Below are 19240 nucleotides of genomic sequence, written 5' to 3'. Positions count from 1 at the left end.
TATTAAGAGTCCTGCAATTCATTTTGGGTGGTTGGATTGAATTTGCCAAAATTAGATAGTTTAAAGCTATTTAATTTCAATGGCCCAAAAATAAAAATCTATGTTAAGATACTGATACATAGGCCAGTGTTGGACAGGCTTCAAAGCCAATTTAGGTCGATGAGATTAATGTGTAGTTGAGAGATTATTCTGTGCAATATACAAAAATTTCTAATTAAAAAAAATTCAATAATAAAAAACTGTTTTAGACACTAACAAAAAAGCCGTCTCAAACAAAACCATAAGCTATTTAACTGTGATAGAAACAAAGAGCTCAAGATAAAATTAAAATTATCGAATTTATTTTGAGATAATATAAATTTTAATTGATTCTTTGTATATTCCATTTTTTTCATTCATCTCAAAAGAAATTCAACTATTTTAGAATCCACCATGAACAAAATTTGACCAAAAACATCCAAACCAAGCCATTAAAACTCAGAATCCATTTTTCTTATTTCCACATTGGTATGATGCAATCAATATTAGCATAACCACAAGTTAAGATGGTATTCATAGTTATAGCCACAGAAGGAAAACCCAGCAATCCAGATTGAATAAATAGTTGGCCTCAGAACAAAATTGATTAGCCTAAATTAGGACAAATTGGAGAAGTAACAAGAAATCCTTTTATCCAATACATACTGTAGAGTTCGATGTGAAACTGCTGCAAGGACGAGTGAATATTAGTAGTCAAGTCCACCCATGCCACCACCACCCATAGAGGAAGCAGCTTCTTTCTCATCTTTTGGCAGCTCCACAACCACAGCCTCTGTTGTGGTCATTAGAGAAGAAACACTGCAACGTGAAAGTGAGGTTATATAAGGTATAGATGGAATTGGAGAGAAGACTATAAAGCCTAAATAGGCATGACAAAAGATGAGAGATCATTTGAAATTATTCTAGGCCTAAACCCTAAATATTCTATATATCTTGTTCATTTACCATTGGATTTATGTTTTGAGTCTCTTACAACATTTGCACGGTACATAATACACATAATGAGGTTATAAAGCATATTGAATTGTATGATAAGAAATATGTAGATTATGCAAATGTTGAAAAAAGTGGCCAAGGGTATAATAAATGTGACTTTCACATAAGGATGGGTGAATAATCCTTTCTAGGGTAGTAGAATATTTCAAGTTAGGGCATCTCCAACTGAAAATCCTATTTTTCACTCCAAAATGCAGTGAAACTCAAAAATGTCGTGACCCATCTCCAATCGAACTCCATTTTGCACACTTCTGCGAAGGTAACCATCTTTCTCCTTTTTCGTGCATTTCTTCAACAAATCCGATTGAGACAAAAAAAAATCGCGTAGGTGAATAGTGCAACAACAATATTAGCGTAGCACTAAGGGTGTAAGTGAACCGAGCCGGCTCGTGAGCTGGCTCGTGAGCCGGCTTGAACTCGTCTCGTTAACAAGCTCGCGAGCCCAGCTTATCGAGCTTCGAGCTCGAGCCTACAATCGAGCTCAAATGATCAACCCGACTCGACTCGAAAGCTTATCAAGCTACTCGATAAAATATATAATAATACGCATCACATGCGTTGGTGATTCTCAAACGAGCTCGATCTCGATCTCGAGCTCAAGCTTTTCAAACGAACTCGATCTCGATCTCGAGCTCAAGCTTTTCAAACGAGCTCGAGTTTTCGAGTCGAGCTCGAGCTTGATATTTTCTAAACTAGTCGATCTTGAGCCCACTAATCGAGCTCAATATAAGGCTCGAGCTCAATAAGGATTAAACGAGCTAGGCTTGATAAGGCAAATACTCAACTTGACTCGACTCGTTTACACCCCTACGTAGCACTGTTCACCCTCCACCGATTAACAATTTTTTTGATGTTCGAATGGAACAAACCAGCTACACCTTACAGTCGTTTGGAGTTTGGCTGGAGACTCCCTTACAACTTAAATTTTGGATTTATCTCATAATATATTTTATTAGTTTATTTTCAACATTAAAGGCATACAATCTTATCAAGGAATGTTTAAATATTAATATTTTCCCTTCTACAAAAGGAAATTTTATTACAATCGTGGCTTTCATAGATGAAATCATTCTAGTTCTATTTATTTACTTGGATGTTAAGAATATCATGTCAAATGGAATGATACTTGAAAAATGTCAAGAACAAGTTTATAATATCAAGTGAAAAGCCAAGTGATGCAAATCTTTGTCAATTTAAAGAAAGCTCGAAAAACTTGATTAGAGAGAAAAAAATTAAAGATTGAAGTAAGAAGATTGCAACAATCTTTTAAAAATCTTCGAACAAAGCAAGCTCTGTTCCCACACCCACGCCACCCTACCTAGAACTATGAATGATTCAATTTTGAGCTGATATGGCATCAACTCAAATGATCGTATTAAGGCTGGCAATAAAATCGTGGGTGCATTTGAAAATCATTCAAATTGGAGGAATTTCAAATACACTCAAAATGCACTATCTAAGGTATTTGGAATATACTCCTTTACACTCACATTTTACTTAAGTTCAAACCAAACACCAAAATTTTTTAATACCCCTATATTTGGATTACTTTAAACCCTAAATACATGCAAACCAAACAGGCCCATAGACCAAAAAGAGATGAAAACACAAAGAGGTAAAGCTTAGTAAAATTGATAAAGAACTCATAAGTATAAAGAGATCAAAATGCCCCAGGGGAAAAGAGATGATTCACAGAGCTTAGTGTGGCATACGAGAAAGCCAAAATTTTCTCGCTCCAACAGAGTTTGAGCAAAATGGCCTCTTCTAAACATTCCAAATCAATCCACAAAAACACAAATTACTATTATCTAGTTACAAAAAACTAAATTAGGCCATAATATATTTAAATCAAATTCATTTTCAAGCCAATTTGATCCAATTTTAATTAAAACCATTTTTTTCATAATTTTTAAAAATTAATCATTTATTTATTACATTTTTCTCTTCTAATGGATAAAAAAAATTTAAATTTAAACATTTGATAGAAGTAAATATGACAAATTTTAAATGCTTGGACATATCCTCATAACCCTATTTTTATAAATAAAGATCCATGTGTGCAATTGAATTATTATAATGACTAATTGAATTAATAAACTATTTGCGGTCAATTAAGCGTTTACTCCTTCACTAGATAAATTTCTTAAAAATAAATAAAAGAAACAAGAATGTACTATAATCCATATTAGTTGAATGCATGTTAAAGATAAATTTCTTCCAAATTTATGCAAAGCAGAACTTAAAAAAAAAAGTTATATCATGTTATATATTGGTTGAGAAAATATTTCAGGCATGTATTAAATGAAAATCAGAATTGTCTCAAGAAATTAACATTATATAATAATTAAAAATAAAATGAAATTGTTAGAAGTAACAGAAGTAATGCCCAAGAATGCAACATTTTGGAAATTTCCCATTACTCCTTCACTGAACAATTGAACATCAATTGGCATGGGTGGGATAGATAAAAAGGATCATCACTTACCTTGCAGCATCCACTAATGCAGTTCTAATTACTTTCAGGGGATCAATAATACCAGCCTTCACCAGGTCAACATATTCACCTGGATAGAACAGCATCAAATGAGAATTGTGTTTAAAAAAAAGCATTAGCGAACAAATTTCTACAGGTTCAATAGAAATTTCAAGAGTGACAACCTTTGGCTGCATCATATCCTAAGTCGGGACTATCCTGCTCCAAGAGCTTTCCCACAACCACGGCTCCCTCTACACCTGCATTTGATGCAATAGTGTACACTGGGGTCTGCAATATGACCCAAAAAAAAAGTTAGATGACCTAAACAGTAATAAATTGGAAAAACTAGATCAATCTCACTTTTCAGAAATACTAAAATTCTCCTTACCCTCAAAGCATTTTGAATAATTTGCACTCCTATCTTCTGATCGAAGTTGGCAGTATGCAACTTGTCCAGCTCCTTGGACGCATAGAGGAGGGCAACACCTCCACCTGCACAATAAGTATTAGAACACATACTTAGTGGTCAAGAGAAGATAAGATCATGTCAAATTTCACAACTAGAACCTGGTACGATTCCCTCCTCAACAGCAGCTTTGGTAGCATTCAGAGCATCATTTACTCTATCTTTTTTCTCGCTAACTTCAGCTTCACTTGCCCCTCCTATCTGGAGATTTGCAAGCACAAATAATGAATGCCTTGAATTGATAAAAATGAACATTTTCAACTGAACAATATTATAATCTAAAACAGTAAAACCATCTAGATGGCACCTAAACAATCCAAATTCCTAAATTTAACAAAAAAAACAAAAGGAAATATATGGAATTGTGATCCGTGCCATCATAGAGTCGGGTAGCAATCATACAATTTTGAGCGTGCTCACAAAACATATGTAAACCAAGTAAACCCATTTTATAATCACAGATCTTCAACCATCATATTAGCATATTAACATGACCATGAAAATAACACACCAAAAACTCAGGTATTTTGCAGGACCAAAAATATGACAAGGTTCAATCCTCTGGGAAAGCTAAAAATTCGCCTCCACAGTTGCAGGACCAACCATGAAACAACTGAGCAATGAGTCAAATAGATCATAAACTTTCGATATCCATCATATAGATCAGGACTTAACTGGCTATGGAACTGTGATCACAGGAAGATACAAGGATGATAATATGGATGAAGGGCAACGGTAGCTATTAATAGACATACAGCTTTTGCATTTCCTCATCTTGTACCAATTTTGAAAGAAATCTAACCTTTAGAACAGCAACACCACCAGAGAGCTTAGCCAACCTCTCTTGCAACTTCTCCTTATCATAGTCAGATGTACTCGACTCAATAGTAGATCTTATCTGCAGAATAAAGGAACATTAGTAACATGTTAATGTCCACCTTCTTATTAAAAAAAAAAAAAAAACATGAAGAAACAAGTGGAATATTGCAAAAACCTGATCGCATCTCTCTTCAATAGCATTTTTGTCACCAGAACCATCAAGTATAACAGTATCATCTTTGGAAACTGTCACCTGAAATTATCAGTCATCCAGTTATGCTTCTAGTACAATTATATTAATACACTTTTTAAAAGTGTTGATAAATTATCCTAAAAATAGCAGAGATATTTAACCATATATAGGTCAATGATAAATACATCTATAGGCCAATGACAAATACATATAAACTGTGTACATGCATGCATTAGTCCTTCTGCAATCATCAATATATGGTTCATATGTAGCACATCCATTGCTTACTACAATATTGGGTGCGTGCTTGTGAGAGAGAGAGAGAGGGAGAGGATGATAAATTTTCAATTAGGAATATTTATAGCTACTTTGTGTTACGAAATAGTCGATCTCACAGATAGCAAGCTACAATATTGGGTTTACTCTTATCATGATTACATGAAATAAGTGCAAACACGGTGCAGCATTTTTCTATTGCATGTATCAGACTCGAACATAAATTACTTAACCCAAAGATTATATGAAGAAAACATTACCAGATGCAGTAAAATCAAGAAAGATTTACGTTTTTGTTGTGATGAGCAAATTTTTTAAAAAAAGATTAAAAAAGGCGAACCACATCAGAAAGAATAAAGGGAAGAGATCTGTGTGGGATCACTTCTGTTTTTATTTTGGTTTCTAAAAAGCATGCATATTTAGCGTACTTTTTAACTATTTTTGTTCATTATACTTAAAAACAAATCCAATTAATTTAAAAACACTCAAAATAATTTTGATGCTTTTTAAATAATTCTGCAAAAAGTAAACAGACATCACAACCAACCACCACTGCTGCCTTTGTCTTATCGATAATTGTTACAACTATCCTATAAATCAATTTATTTAATATTCCATAAAAACAAGAACAACACATTTGAAGATACTAAATATATTTTATTTTATATAAAAACATGGATAAATAAAATAAAAACAAAAAATAGAAATGACCCCAAACAGTCCCTAAGAAACTTGAAATATCAAAAGATCATTTATAGTTGCAAATAATGAGAAAATAATATACAATGAGGATAGCAAGAGAGCATGATGAAAAGGAAGACAAATTCGTTAAAAGCTTTTGGAATGCACTAATATTTCTGGTAAGATTTCCAAAATAAAGGATTTATCCAAAGGCAAAATGAGCTGTAAGAACATAACAGAAAACTAAAGATCAGTTGCCATACACCCCAACTATGTTACTACTGTACGCAGAGTGGAAGTCAAATGAAAAATTGAAATAAAATAAAAGTATAATGAAAGTCGTACTCACCCTTTTACATGACCCAAGCATTTCAAGTTCAACTTTCTCAAGGTTCATGCCAAGTTCCTCGGTGATGAGCTACAAGCCAAGAAGCAAAAATAATGATTTGCGTAACCGGTAATGAGTGAGATAAAATATATCAACATATCCAGTGAATTATCGCACCTGACCACCAGTGAGAACAGCAAGGTCCTGCAAACCAGCTTTCCTGTTCTCTCCAAACCCAGGAGCCTTGATGGCGCAAACCTAAATGAACAAGAGAGCCGCCTAAGAATTTGGCTAAATTATCCATTGAAAATTTCCTAAAACACTCAAAAACACTAGAAGTTTAATAAGACTAGGGGAAAAACTAACTTTGATTCCAGCTCGAAGCTTGTTAAGGATCAATGTTGCCAACGCATCACTTTCTATATCTTCAGCAACAATGAGCAAAGGCCTCTGCCTCTGCATTAAAAAGATAACAGAGAATCAAATGAATTTATTAAGGACTCGTATTTATTCATATAGTTTGAAAAAGAAAAATGGAAATGAAGCTGAAAAATAAAATAAAATACCTTCAATGCTAACTCCAAAACTTTCACCACAGAATTAATGCTTGAAATTTTCTTCTCGTGGATTAAAATAAGAGGATCTTCCAATTCCTAGAAATGAAGATACAAAATCAATTGTAGAATCACTTTCAAATTGACAATGTCATAGAGTAGTACTTACACATTTTTGGTTTTTCTGATTAGTGATGAAATACGGTGATATGTAACCCCTGTCAAGTTTCATTCCTTCAACCACCTCCAGTTCGTTGTAAAGAGTTTTGCCATCCTGAGAGAGTATTTCAAAATACAGTTAATCTACTAATTTACAAACCAAATCTGACGTTACTTGCGCCATAAAAATCAAGTTGTCAGCGTGAAGAGAAAGTAAAGCGCAAGTTCCAGTTCGGTGCATGACTGATCAAAAAAGAATCTAAGATTATATGGCTTATTTATACCGAGATGAGTAGAAAACATTATGAAAAGAATAAGAAGCTGTAGTTCCTAATAGAACGGTTAATTATGCAAAGCATATCGTACTTAACTTCCAATCCAGGCTAACCTTTAAAACAGTAAAATTTAATGCATAACTATTATGTTCACACATTAATTAAATGTGCAGTAAGGTTTATCCGACATATTGCACAAGTACAGGTCAAATTTTCCACTAGAATCATTATAATTTCCATGCTCAAGCGAAATCAGATTTAACCAAAATTATTAGCATGCACCAACAACTCTTCAAGGCTATATAATCCAATACTTAATTAAAGAGCAGCATTTACATGTGAAAAGAAAATTCAGGTTAGTAGCATGGCTACTTAACTCCAGTAAGAAACCCAAGTAACCTCAGTAATAACACATACATCCACCCCTCATACACACATGCTAGTTTCCATGTAAGCTAGAATGCATCAGCATCAATGTTTCAATTCCGTTTGTATAGAAAAAAACATGGACACAATACTGATTATAATCATTTCTTGTCCCATCCTCTAATAATTCAACTTTCAATATAACAAAATATTCAAATATATTTTTGAACTTTAAAATATTTCATGGTCCATTTGCAACAAAAAATTAATGCATAACCATAACATAAAACATGCCATTAACCAAATGTATTAATAAACTCCAGTACTCGTGAAAATCTGTACAATGGATTGCGAGTTCAAAAAGAATTTTAAGTAAACTTGTTTTCAGGCCAGTGAACAGAATCATTCCTATCAAACATACAAGCATACAAGTAAGATTTAAAAGCAATTTCAATGTTGAATACGTTAAGATATGTATAAGGAAGTTCTAGCATAATTAAAAGCCTCAACAAGTTATGAGACCAAATGTGTTAGAAATATTTTTCACCTTTCAAGTACACAATAGCATAAAATTTATCAAAAAATCATGTAAAATGACATATTCAAAGTTTCTCCTCTACTTAACATCATATTATAGTGCAATTGAATGTGTAAGCGGATATCACTTTCCAATCAAAAAATAGATTTTTTTTCAAAGGTATATTAGTTCCCTAGTGTATGCTTTTTGTTAATGATATTCTTTTTGTTGATAAGACTAGAGAGGGAGTTGAAGGTAAACTTTAATTATGAAGATCAATCTTAGAGTCTAAAGATTTTCATTTGAGTAGATCTAAAACTAAATATATGGAGTGTAATTTTAATAGTAATAAATCTAGCAGGGGGATTGTGACTTTGGGTGATCAAACCATTAATAAGAGTACATATTTTAGATATTTTGGGTCTATCGTTTAGAGTGATGGTGAAATAGATGGTGATATTATTAGTAGAATTCAAGTTGGAAGGTTGAAGTGGAGGAATGCATCGGGCTTGTGTGATAGAAAAGTCACCTCAAACTTAAGGGAAAATTCTATAAGATGGTGGTGAGAACGACAATGCTTTACAGTGCAGAGTGTTGTCCATTAAAAGAGAAGCATAATATTAAGTTAAGTGTTACAGAGATGAAGATGCTTAGATGGATGAGTGGCTTTACTCTTAAAGACAGGATCCGAAATGAGCATATTCGTGAAAAGGTTGGAGTAGCTCTAGTGGAAGATAAGATTAGAGAGAGTCGTTTTAAACATGGTTTAAAATTGCACAATATGAGGCTCACCTTGAAGCCCGCCTTTGCGCAATTCCAGTAAAAAATGCCTCGATGCTTACGCCTCGAGTTTTTTTTATGAGGCTTGCACCTCAACTTGGTTGAGGCCCGCCTCGCCTCACTGGCATGAGGCTTACGCCTCACGCTATATATATTAAAACTTACATAAATCTTGAAGTAAATGCCCGACATTGGACTCTATAGGAGAGGAGGAAGGGGAGAGAGCAGTTCACCATAATAATGATTTAAATGAAAAACCCCTTAGTGATGACAGTGTTGATGACTTATGAGTTCTTATGTGATATATCATTGCTATTTATTTTTGGAATTCATAATTATGTGTTAATGAAAATAATACTGGGATTTCAGAAAGATATAATTTTGAGTTTATCTATATTTCATATTGTCTTATTATTGAGATATTTTGATTTCACTTCATATCTTATGCTTTTTTATGTTTTATATTATTCACTCATTAGCATATAACAAATTTATCATTTTATATTTACGCAATCTTTTGATTTTGAGGCTTACGCCTCAAAACGCCTTGAGGCTTACGCCTCGCCTCACGAATGAAAAACGCCTCAATCCTCGAATACGCAATTTTAAACATTGGTTTTAAATGATTTGGTCACATAAAACGGAGGCCTTCCGATGGCTCAGTTAGGAGCATAAATGTATTAGATTTGGCTTATGTTAAAAAAGGTAGAGATAGACCTAAAAAACTTTGTTAGAAAATATTAAAAATGACACTTAACAGGACACAATGGAGAAAAAGGACTCATGTAGCTGATCCTATCTACTGGTATAAAGGCTTGATGTTGTTTATTTTGTATATTAGTAACCTAGTACATACCAACTATGAAATCCTTTTCTATCCTTCTAAAATGAAACTTAAGCAACAAAATATTTTTCACCTTTCAAGTATGTAATACCATAAATTTATCAAAAAATCAAGCAAAATGACATCTTCAAGGCTTTTCATCTACTAAGCATTATATGATAGTGCAATTTAATGTTTCAACCATTAGAGCGGAGATAACTTTACAATCAAATAATAGATTTGTTTCAAAGGGAAATTGAAGATAGATTCATGATTAGGTGTACCAGTAAACTAGTACATACCAATTATGAAAACCTTTTCTATCCTTCTAGAAGAAAACTTCAGCAACTTAGTAAGCCTTAAAATATAAAAGAAATCTAATTAGAAGTAAAAAAAGCACGGGCCTTTAAATAAAAAGCCATATGAGAATTATTTAATACATATACCATTTGAACATTGGAAAAAGGGAATTTCTTCCAAAAAAAAAAAGCAATTTTCATTCATAATAGTTTACATCATTTCTTGTTAACGCCAAAAGTTAGCATATCATTTCACTCAGGTGTTTACAAAATTAAATATTGATTTGACTATTATAATGCTGAATATGTCTCCTGCAAGACCTGTCTGTCATTCTCTGGTATCTATATCAATGTGCATTAGGCTTTGTTTGGAATAATTTTTAGCCACTATTTTTTTGCTCCTTTTAAGAATTTTTTTTTACTAAAAACTACTTTATAAAGCAGTAAAAAAACTGTCCCAAACAAATCTTAGTCTAGTACATTCTAGTACATTGATCAATAAATGAAGAAAGCCACGGCCAAAAAAGTTGACACTGGTAATCATTGAATGCACTAATTCAACAAGTAAATAATAGATCTAAAGAAAATATCACCATCTCATATAGATTCAAGCAAAGGTAATAACTTGTAAGCACAATATGAATTCAATTAGCCTATCTTTTAAGGATATAAGAGGAATAATAATCCCACGCATGCACAAATTTGTCAGAAACAATTTCAACTAGGTTAAATCTAAAATAAAGTCTAAATTAATGGTAGACATGAAAAAGGCATCTGCCTTCTTATATTCAAGCTCAATCAGGCACCACTCAAACAAATATGAAAATCCCTTTCCACCACATAATTTTCTTACATCAAATAAATCAAAACATATTCATGAATACAAATTTCTAAGGGCTTATATATCAGCAGTCTCCAAGGTACAAGTAATATGAAATCTAGTAAGCCTTCAAAAGCAACTTACAGCAATTGTGATGACGCCTTCTTTGCCAACTCTCTCCATTGCCTTTGCAATTAGTTCTCCAATCTCTCGCTCTCCATTTGCAGAAATTGTACCAACCTTTAAATGAAAAATTATAGCATGAAAACCATAGTATCTACCTCACCTCAACAATGGAAGGAGCAGAAAACAATGACCACAAAAAGAAGAAACATAAAAGAATGATCAGATGGCATCTGTGTGTGTGTGTGTCTATATATATATATATATATATATATATATATATGGATCTATAGAGAAGAGAGAGAGAGAGACAGCTAATATGGGAGGAAAAACCTGAGCAATCTCCTCTGAGGTGCTGATCATTCTTGCCCTACTCTTAAGGTTGGTAACAACAGAATCAACAGCCATGCTAATACCTCGCCTTAGATCCATTGCATTCATCCCAGCTGCCACTGACTTACATCCTTCAGCAAAAATTGCTCTAGTAAGGACTGTTGCACATGTGGTACCTGTGTATAGTTAAAAAAAAAAAGCTAAAAACTAGTAAGGTCTCATATTGTCAAATTGAGATTTATAAAGCTTAATAAGTAACGATAATAGTTTATGAATAAGATTAATGCATAGATATCCTGTGTGTGACACAAACATCCCAAATGCTTGAGAAATCTTATGCCAACACTTCGAAGTGGTAACTAATCTGAAATTGAGAGACAAATGACATGTTAATTGTAACACCAATCATATACATTAGGAGATATTATTTGCTTCGACCCAGCCTAGCTCATATTTAGATGAACATCACGGATTTTCATTTCTTGAAACTCCCTCCCAAATGATCATCCATTACAAAAGTAAATCAATATGAGCATGCTCAACTTTAGAGTTCCCTGATAAGATTCAAGCCATTACACATAAAGAAGCATTCAAAAGCCTTTCAAAAGCTACTTCTTGTCAATTAAGTATTTTTATTACAGCCTATCACTCCTAGACTTTTAAACAGAGTGCAGTTGGCGATAAAAATCTTTATAAAAAATGGGTATCATTCAATTAACATTAAACTTTTATTTAAGATGTATGCATAAAAGACATGAAATTAACTATTTAAATCTAGCAAAATTTTCATTAAACTAGTAAATATCATATGGGCGTCATAACTGCACAATTATGAAATTCTATACTAAAACATTTTAAAAAAAGTTAACAAATTTATTACTAAAAACTAAAACTCATGTGAACCCTTCAAAAGAGGATTTCCATATATGGATTTTTATGTTTAGGCTTTTCTCTCCCTCTCTCTATAACAACTCTTCTCCTTTCTAAATATATTCTGAGAGTGTGCTCACAGATGGATGGGTAAAAGCTCAAAACCTATTTATACTATGGTAGTGTTGTCATGCATGAATCGAAGTTGTGGGGATAAAAGAGATAAGGCAAGAAATTTGGACAATTGACATATACAAGGACATTTAAGAAATAAGAGGCATGCTCAATGACAGATGGTTTATAATTATTTTAAATTATAGCATTGTTGTGGGCTAGAATATACGCGGCAGTAGAGTGAGAGAATACGTATGTCTAACACTTCGACAGATAAGTGAGAGAGAGAAAAAGTAAAAGAACTTTTTCATGTGGACACAAGTACTAGCTCCTGCATACATATCTTTAATGATTTGAATATAAGCGTTTTTAACTCCTTTCTTTTCAAGAACTCTCCCTAGCACTTCCCTTGGAACTTTATCATATGCTTTCTCTAAATCAATAAATATCATATGTAGATCCTCATTATTCTTTCTATATTTCTCCATCAAACCACTCAATAAATGTATGGCTTCCATAGTAAACCTACCCGTCATGAATCCAAATTTATTTTGAGAAACATTAGTATCACGCCACAACCTACACTCCATAATTAGCTCCCATAGTTTTAAAGTATGACACATTAACTTAATTCCTCTATTACACAAAATGTAAGTGAAACATAAATTTGCAAATGCCATGTGAATTGAAAATTCATAATTGATTGCATATTATCTAAAGTAATGATCTAAACTACAAAAAAGCAATACGAATTTCTTCTGCAATTCAAGATTAAAGCAAACAGTGCATCATAAATCCATTTATAAAATATAATTCTATTTATACACAATAAAGAAAAATCACAAGTTTAGCCATAAGTTGTTTAATGAACTTAACATATAACAAAAATACCCAATTTGTGAGATATGCAAAAAAAAAAAAGTATTAACGAGTTAAAAAAAACAAACTGCTTAATTTTGTTCAATTAGAAACTCATTTTGATTAGCCACTTAATCCAATTGCTGACTAAAAAAATAGAAATTCATATTAAAATAAATTGTAAACTCCATTACGAATCAATTTGGGGCCCACCAAAAACTCATAAATCTTCTTGCACCCAAATAAAATGAAAAATAATCCCAAAACTATTATAATTGCTATTATCATTTTGCATTTCTTTATCCAAAAATTTACATATACCAAAAAATTTAAATATGCACCATTAACTTGTTTCCCTTGCGTATTAGCAGACAGCAAGTCAGCAATCCATTTTTTTTTTTTTAATTTCAAAGACTGTTCGGACTGATTTTTTAAGCCCTATGACATGACAAGCTTAACTTTGTTCGTCCATTGGCTCATAATAATTTTATTAATAAATTTCAGGCATTACATTAATGGTCTATGTTCTCCTGTAAAATTTATTAGAAACATTTTATGCGCGTCTTTAAGAATTGATGATAGGTTTGTATGCTAGTCTATGGAGATATATTTGAAAACCAATTAAAGCAGAAGCACAAACAATCTGCACCATAATATGAGATGAAAACTGCAAAAAAAAAAAACGCTAGACTCAAAAAGCAGAAAACAGTTATGCAACTATATAACTCACCGTCACCAGCAACATCATTAGTTGCATTGGCCACTTGTTTCACGAGGCTAGCACCAATGTTCTTCACTCTGTCCTTAAACTCAATGCTCTTGGCAACTGTTACACCATCCTTCGTAACCTTCGGTGCACCAAAGCTTTGCTCAATAACAACATTGCGCCCCTTAATAACAAAATAACTCACCTTTAGATACTCATCAAGTATTAGCATTAGATAAATCTCAAGTATCAAAGGCATATCAGTATGTTATGTGCCTGACAAGCTGGACTTGAATATCGGCTGGACATTGGGCAACATGAGCAGCATCAATTAACGATGTTAAAAAAGCTTAAATCAAACTAATAAAGTAAATTGCTGAGAGATATACTTCAACTGACACAAATGAAACTAATACGGATTTTATTGCAACCGATTAAAATAAATTAAATTCATTCACATGGAAAACAAATGAACAAAAGGATTTGTCATGCCTAACAAAATACAAGTTTTAACAATTTTCAATTAGTCACATTAATTCAAGGTATCAAAGCATGATCACATTAACAAAAAAAAAGTAGTACTTTAATATCTCTTTACCTTTATATAATATTATCGCATTCCGCAAGTACTATGGAACAAACTTAAAATGATTTAAGTAGCAAATACATAGCACATGATGTTAAGATAAACTGAAAATCATAAAATTATTGTTGTGGTTAACTATTAAAATATAAATGAATAATAAAATAATAGGTGAAATACTTTTATTACATGGGAAGAAAAGAAGGTAAATAATCGAAGAAATAAGTGGCCATGTGTAAGGTTGATAGGAAAAAAGGTTGTAGATAAGCTAAGGTGAAAGAGAAGAAATAAAAAAAAGGATGAGAAGTTGACGCAAAGCCTGTCTGCCTTGAAGCTATAAATGTAAAGTAAGATGAGAATTGATAAGTTCAGTTTTGCTTTTTGATTATTTTATTTCCCAAACCTTCCTTTTGAACAGCATAAAAAGTTGAATTTGGCTATCAAATTTTAGGGAAAACTAAGGCGTAAGATTTTCATCATTCAAAGCACATTATATGTTATAAAGCACAAGATTCACATAAGGAAACAAACAATTAATGCTATAAATGCTATGATGGTCACATTTTAGAGCGTTTTGGGGCCACTACTTCAAAATGTGGTAATTAAAATCGTAGTACACAAAAGCAATACTAAATGCGGACAATGTGCAAGCGCTAGTGAGCAACATGTTTTCTCTAAACAAACAATTCCTTGCATTCTTTGGTGGGTGAGGGATCCTTAAGAGTTCATGCCACAAGGCTATCGAGGCGGTGCCTCAATGACCACATATAAAACAAATTATAACAATATATTATAATAATGTATTATTTCATACTTGCATAATTTACATACCTAAATAGTATATCTCTTCAGCCCAAAACAGCGTATTTGACTCGATTTCCTTGTGCTTGAGCATGAGAGATCAATAGCTAGAGGAGATTTATTTTGTGTTTGTGTGAATGTGAAACAAGGTGAGAGCAGGTGTGTTAGACCGGTCCACTGGACCGGTCCGGCCGGTCCAGGCGGGACCGGTTCACGGGCGAAATCGCCAAAACAGCGGAGAAAGCTTCCGCCTGGGCGGAAGCCGCGCGAGACGCGCGCCTTGCGGGACGGTTTCGGGAAGGAAATTTGAGGGAGTTTAGGAGGGAAATTGATTGCAGGGACTGTTTAGGGAATTCCTTTTGAATTGTATGCATTAAGTAGTTGATTTTTCTAGGGTTTGAGGCATCTTGAATTTGGCTGAAATTTGAGATCTCTTAGATTTAGGTTTCTTTGGGCTCTAGCAGCGTCTAGAGATTTGGGAGAGATCGATCCTCCTCTCGAATTGAGGATCAATTGTATCTTTTCTATTTTGTTGCATCTTCTAGTGGAATAAAAGTCCTGCATTGATTCTTCTCACGGTTTTCCCTGGTTTGTGCTGATTTCCTGCTGTAGACAGCAGGTTTTTGCTGTTTTTCCTGCTACAAACAGCCGTTTCACTGCTGTTTGCATATCGATTTGGGTTGGGATTGCTTGCGAACTCAAGTATTACCTTAGAGTTACTTGCGAACACAAGTATTTCCTATCAAGGTGTTTGTGTGAATGTGAAACATGGTAAGAGCAAAAGAGATGACGACCAACTTTGAGTCAAGTGCAAGAGATGAGAGAGTCAATCAAAAGTCTTGGAATTAATTTTTATTTTTTTAAGTCAATTTTTAATTTTAGTTATTTATTTATTTGTATCAAAAAAAGTTATACCACATTAATTGTAGAAAATTATCTTATTGTAAAAATGAAGTTAAATAAAAATACTTTGTTGCCAAAGTGAAATAGCCACAAAGATTAGTTTATGCTATATTACTTTATTCTAGTAATTTTATGAGCTCTTAATTTTTCTATTTCAAGGCTTATGCCTCACTTTGTTTAGGCAAAGCACCACAGTTCCTGATATCACATGTTTAAACCTTCATAAAAACATTTGATGCGCAAGCAATAATTCATTTGTGATCAATACTTAATAAAAAAAAATTAAAGAGTGTCAATCAATCACAATCAACCACTCACACAAAATCGCAAGCCTTCTTGCTCACAACCCTCCCCTCCCCGTTGTGCTTCCTATCATTCAATCTCCTTGATCACTCAATACTTGATAAATTGCAACCCTCTCTCACAATCACCTCATGGCATACTATTTAATAAAGCAAAGCACAAGCCTCACTCAAACCATTAAAGTGTAGCCTCGAGACGGTTATTAGACACCTTAATGTGATGTTCACTAAGAGGTGTGTGCTAAGAAATTGAAAAGCATGATCTAAAGTTGGCAATTTCATTGAGAAAGAAGATAAAAGTAAGACAAGATGCAAAGGAAAATAGAATCACTTAAGAGAAAATGTAAGATTTTGTGGTGGGGAGGGGTGGAGTTTAAGTGATACTTGGCAAGTCTAGGATGTAGGTCTTAAAAAGAAAACAATTTTGGCCTCTACAAGTTGGTTGAAGGAGAGGTCTTAAGTGATGTTTGTATAAATTAGTTGCCAAATCGATATATGAGAATTGAAAAATCATTTGTCAATGGCACTATGCATTGAGGTTGCGCTGACAAAACAAAAGTTTAAACATTGAGGCATTTGTTTTGAATCATAAGGATAACATGGAGGCAATATTTCCTAAGTCAAAATACAAAGATTGCTCAGTACAACGTGATGGTACAGTATTATTTTAAAATGTGCTCCACATTTTGCTGAAAGGGAATCACATACGATAGTTACATCTTAAGGTGAATAGTCCTTGAGCCCCGTACCTGCAAATAACAAAACATCTAACATAGGTGGCTATTAGAGGTCATACATCCTCCCTAAAGTCCAATTTTTTTTAATTACATGTTCCATTATACCTATTAAATTGCTTGTTAACATGACAATTATATGGGATCTCATGTAAATCTGGTTCATTTAGGAGCTAATCTATTGGTTGCTTTAACCACAAATTCTATTAATTTAAGAGAGTCAAGTACAATTTAAGCCCAATCATAGACAATTCTAAAGAAGTACAAAAATATATGTGAATGCTTGGCTCAAGCTCGAATGCAAGGTAAACAACGTATGGTATGAAAAAGCTAAATATGATTCAACGTGTGCCATTCTACTCGCTTATCACTACCCCAACAGACATGGCAGCTAAGGTAGCTAGTTTTTAATTAAAGAAAAGCAGGGAGAAACCATACCTTAGGGCCCATAGTCACCTTAACAGCATCAGCGAGCTCCTCCACGCCCTTTAGCATTAAAGCGCGGGCTTCAACCCCGAATCTTATGTCTTTGGCGGCATAGTTTCTGTTCCAGGCAAACCTGCTTCCAATCTGCAACAAAACAAGCAAAACAAAGCGAATTAACAAACAAATAAATAAACCGCAACTTAATGAAACAGGCAGCGTTGTTTTGCATCTCGAATCAAACTGCATTTTTCAACTCATATTAAAACCAAGATAACAACAAAAAATTCTAAAATGCTGACTCTAATGACATAAAATGAAAAAAACTCACCTGTCGGCTGCTGCTGCTGCCGCCGCCAGCAACCCTTGCAAAATGAAGAAAAACCAAAACACGATCCGACCACCACTGATCAGAAAAAATCCAGACCAAAATGTCGCATTGATGAGATAGAGCCTCACTTACCGGGCTTTGGAGGCGATGCTCGAGGCGAAGCGATGCATATCGAAAGTCTGTCCTATAGATTCTCGCAGAGACAGAGAGTTGACAAGAGAGGTGGAAAGAGCGAACAAGAGCGGCGAATGGTCAGTTTAGTATAGGGTTTGCACGTCTGAGTGCGGAGGAGGGATGATATAAAGCGGCTGCCGGAAGTTTAAGATATTCTTTTAGAGCGAGTTCTGGTCGGGCTCTAGAAGCATCTGCGAGGGTTTAGGGTTTTCGATATGATGATCCGCAGGTTAAAGTAACTTTAATAAGAACCTACTAGGCGGACAATTTTGCGTCACAAAAACCGCTATTTTATAAAAAAAAACGAAAATGGGCTACAAAATTTATTAAGGGGATGCTTAGTTGCTATAAAGTAAATTTAGTACAAAATAAATATTTTTAGATTGTTTAATTATCTGTAAAGTAAATATGGATGAACTATTTTTTTATTGGGGGTATGCATAATAAAATAAAATTAGTATATTTTGAACACTTAGAAATTATTTGGTTTGGTGTACATTATTTGAGGGGAGGAAAGAAAGATACTTGCAGGTTGGACTCGAGAGGTTGAAGGGATGGGTAGCCGAAATCTATGTCGTAGGCGGTTAAATAGATTTGGACAACTAATTGGGGCAACAGTGGCTAGTTCAGGAGCATGTAGTCGGAATATGTGACTCTAGCTTGGAGCGGATTGGGAGGTCAGGCTAGGAATTGGAAGCGACGGTAGGGCCGTTGGCTCATGTGTCTGATTAAATGGAAGTTCGAGCGGATGAATAGTGTAGAGAGGAAAGAAATGCTAGAGTACAGCTGTTGGAGTCTGGCTCGAAAACAACGACGTGGGAGATCAAGCAAGCGTAGAGTGGTTGAGTGAAGGAGAGACGAGGGTCAGTTTATTTGTGTGAAACAGGAAATAGGGCGACTCTGAGATGAGTGAGTGAAAGAAGAACAAATAAATACGTAGAAAGGAGAAAGATAGTTTACCTTCACTATGAGCGAGTTCTTTTTGGATGTCGTGCCTTCCAATCTAATAAGAAATGTGTTACATCCCGAGATATAAAGTAAAAAAAAAAAATTAATGGTTTTTCCTCTTTCTTTTATTTTATTTATACAATCAATACTAATTTATTTACAATCAGATC

General features: G+C 33.8%; 1 protein-coding gene across 1 annotated transcript; it reads right to left on the bottom strand.

Annotated features, from left to right (window-relative positions):
• Nucleotides 1–466: 466 nt before the first annotated feature.
• LOC110099667 (chaperonin CPN60-2, mitochondrial) lies at nucleotides 467–18300 on the bottom strand. Its single transcript, XM_020826887.2, has 18 exons — nucleotides 18081–18300; nucleotides 17949–17982; nucleotides 17633–17764; nucleotides 13896–14055; nucleotides 11324–11499; nucleotides 11012–11107; nucleotides 6998–7102; nucleotides 6841–6927; nucleotides 6641–6730; nucleotides 6452–6532; nucleotides 6296–6364; nucleotides 4972–5049; nucleotides 4780–4875; nucleotides 4079–4178; nucleotides 3900–4003; nucleotides 3694–3799; nucleotides 3521–3599; nucleotides 467–837 (listed from the first exon to the last, which is right to left on the bottom strand). The coding sequence occupies exons 1-18, from the start codon at nucleotides 18116–18118 to the stop codon at nucleotides 726–728; spliced, it is 1743 nt and encodes a 580-aa protein (XP_020682546.1). The 5' UTR covers nucleotides 18119–18300; the 3' UTR covers nucleotides 467–725.
• Nucleotides 18301–19240: the final 940 nt, after the last annotated feature.

This window comes from Dendrobium catenatum, unplaced genomic scaffold (genome assembly GCF_001605985.2).
Source record: "Dendrobium catenatum unplaced genomic scaffold, ASM160598v2 fragScaff_scaffold_1427, whole genome shotgun sequence".
Classification (NCBI taxonomy): Eukaryota; Viridiplantae; Streptophyta; class Magnoliopsida; order Asparagales; family Orchidaceae; genus Dendrobium; species Dendrobium catenatum.
The sequence above is the reverse complement of the archived record's forward strand: the minus strand, read 5'-3'. Positions and strand labels throughout refer to the sequence as shown.

Bases quoted from the DNA above. Each gene is read 5' to 3' on its own strand.
- LOC110099667 (XM_020826887.2), bottom strand. From the start codon at position 18,118: ATGCATCGCTTCGCCTCGAGCATCGCCTCCAAAGCCCG. The intron at 11,500-13,895 runs GTGAGTTATATA...AACTATACACAG, and splicing joins TAATGATGTTGCTGGTGACG to GTACCACATGTGCAACAGTC. The intron at 11,108-11,323 runs GTTTTTCCTCCC...TTTCATTTAAAG, and splicing joins CCTCAGAGGAGATTGCTCAG to GTTGGTACAATTTCTGCAAA.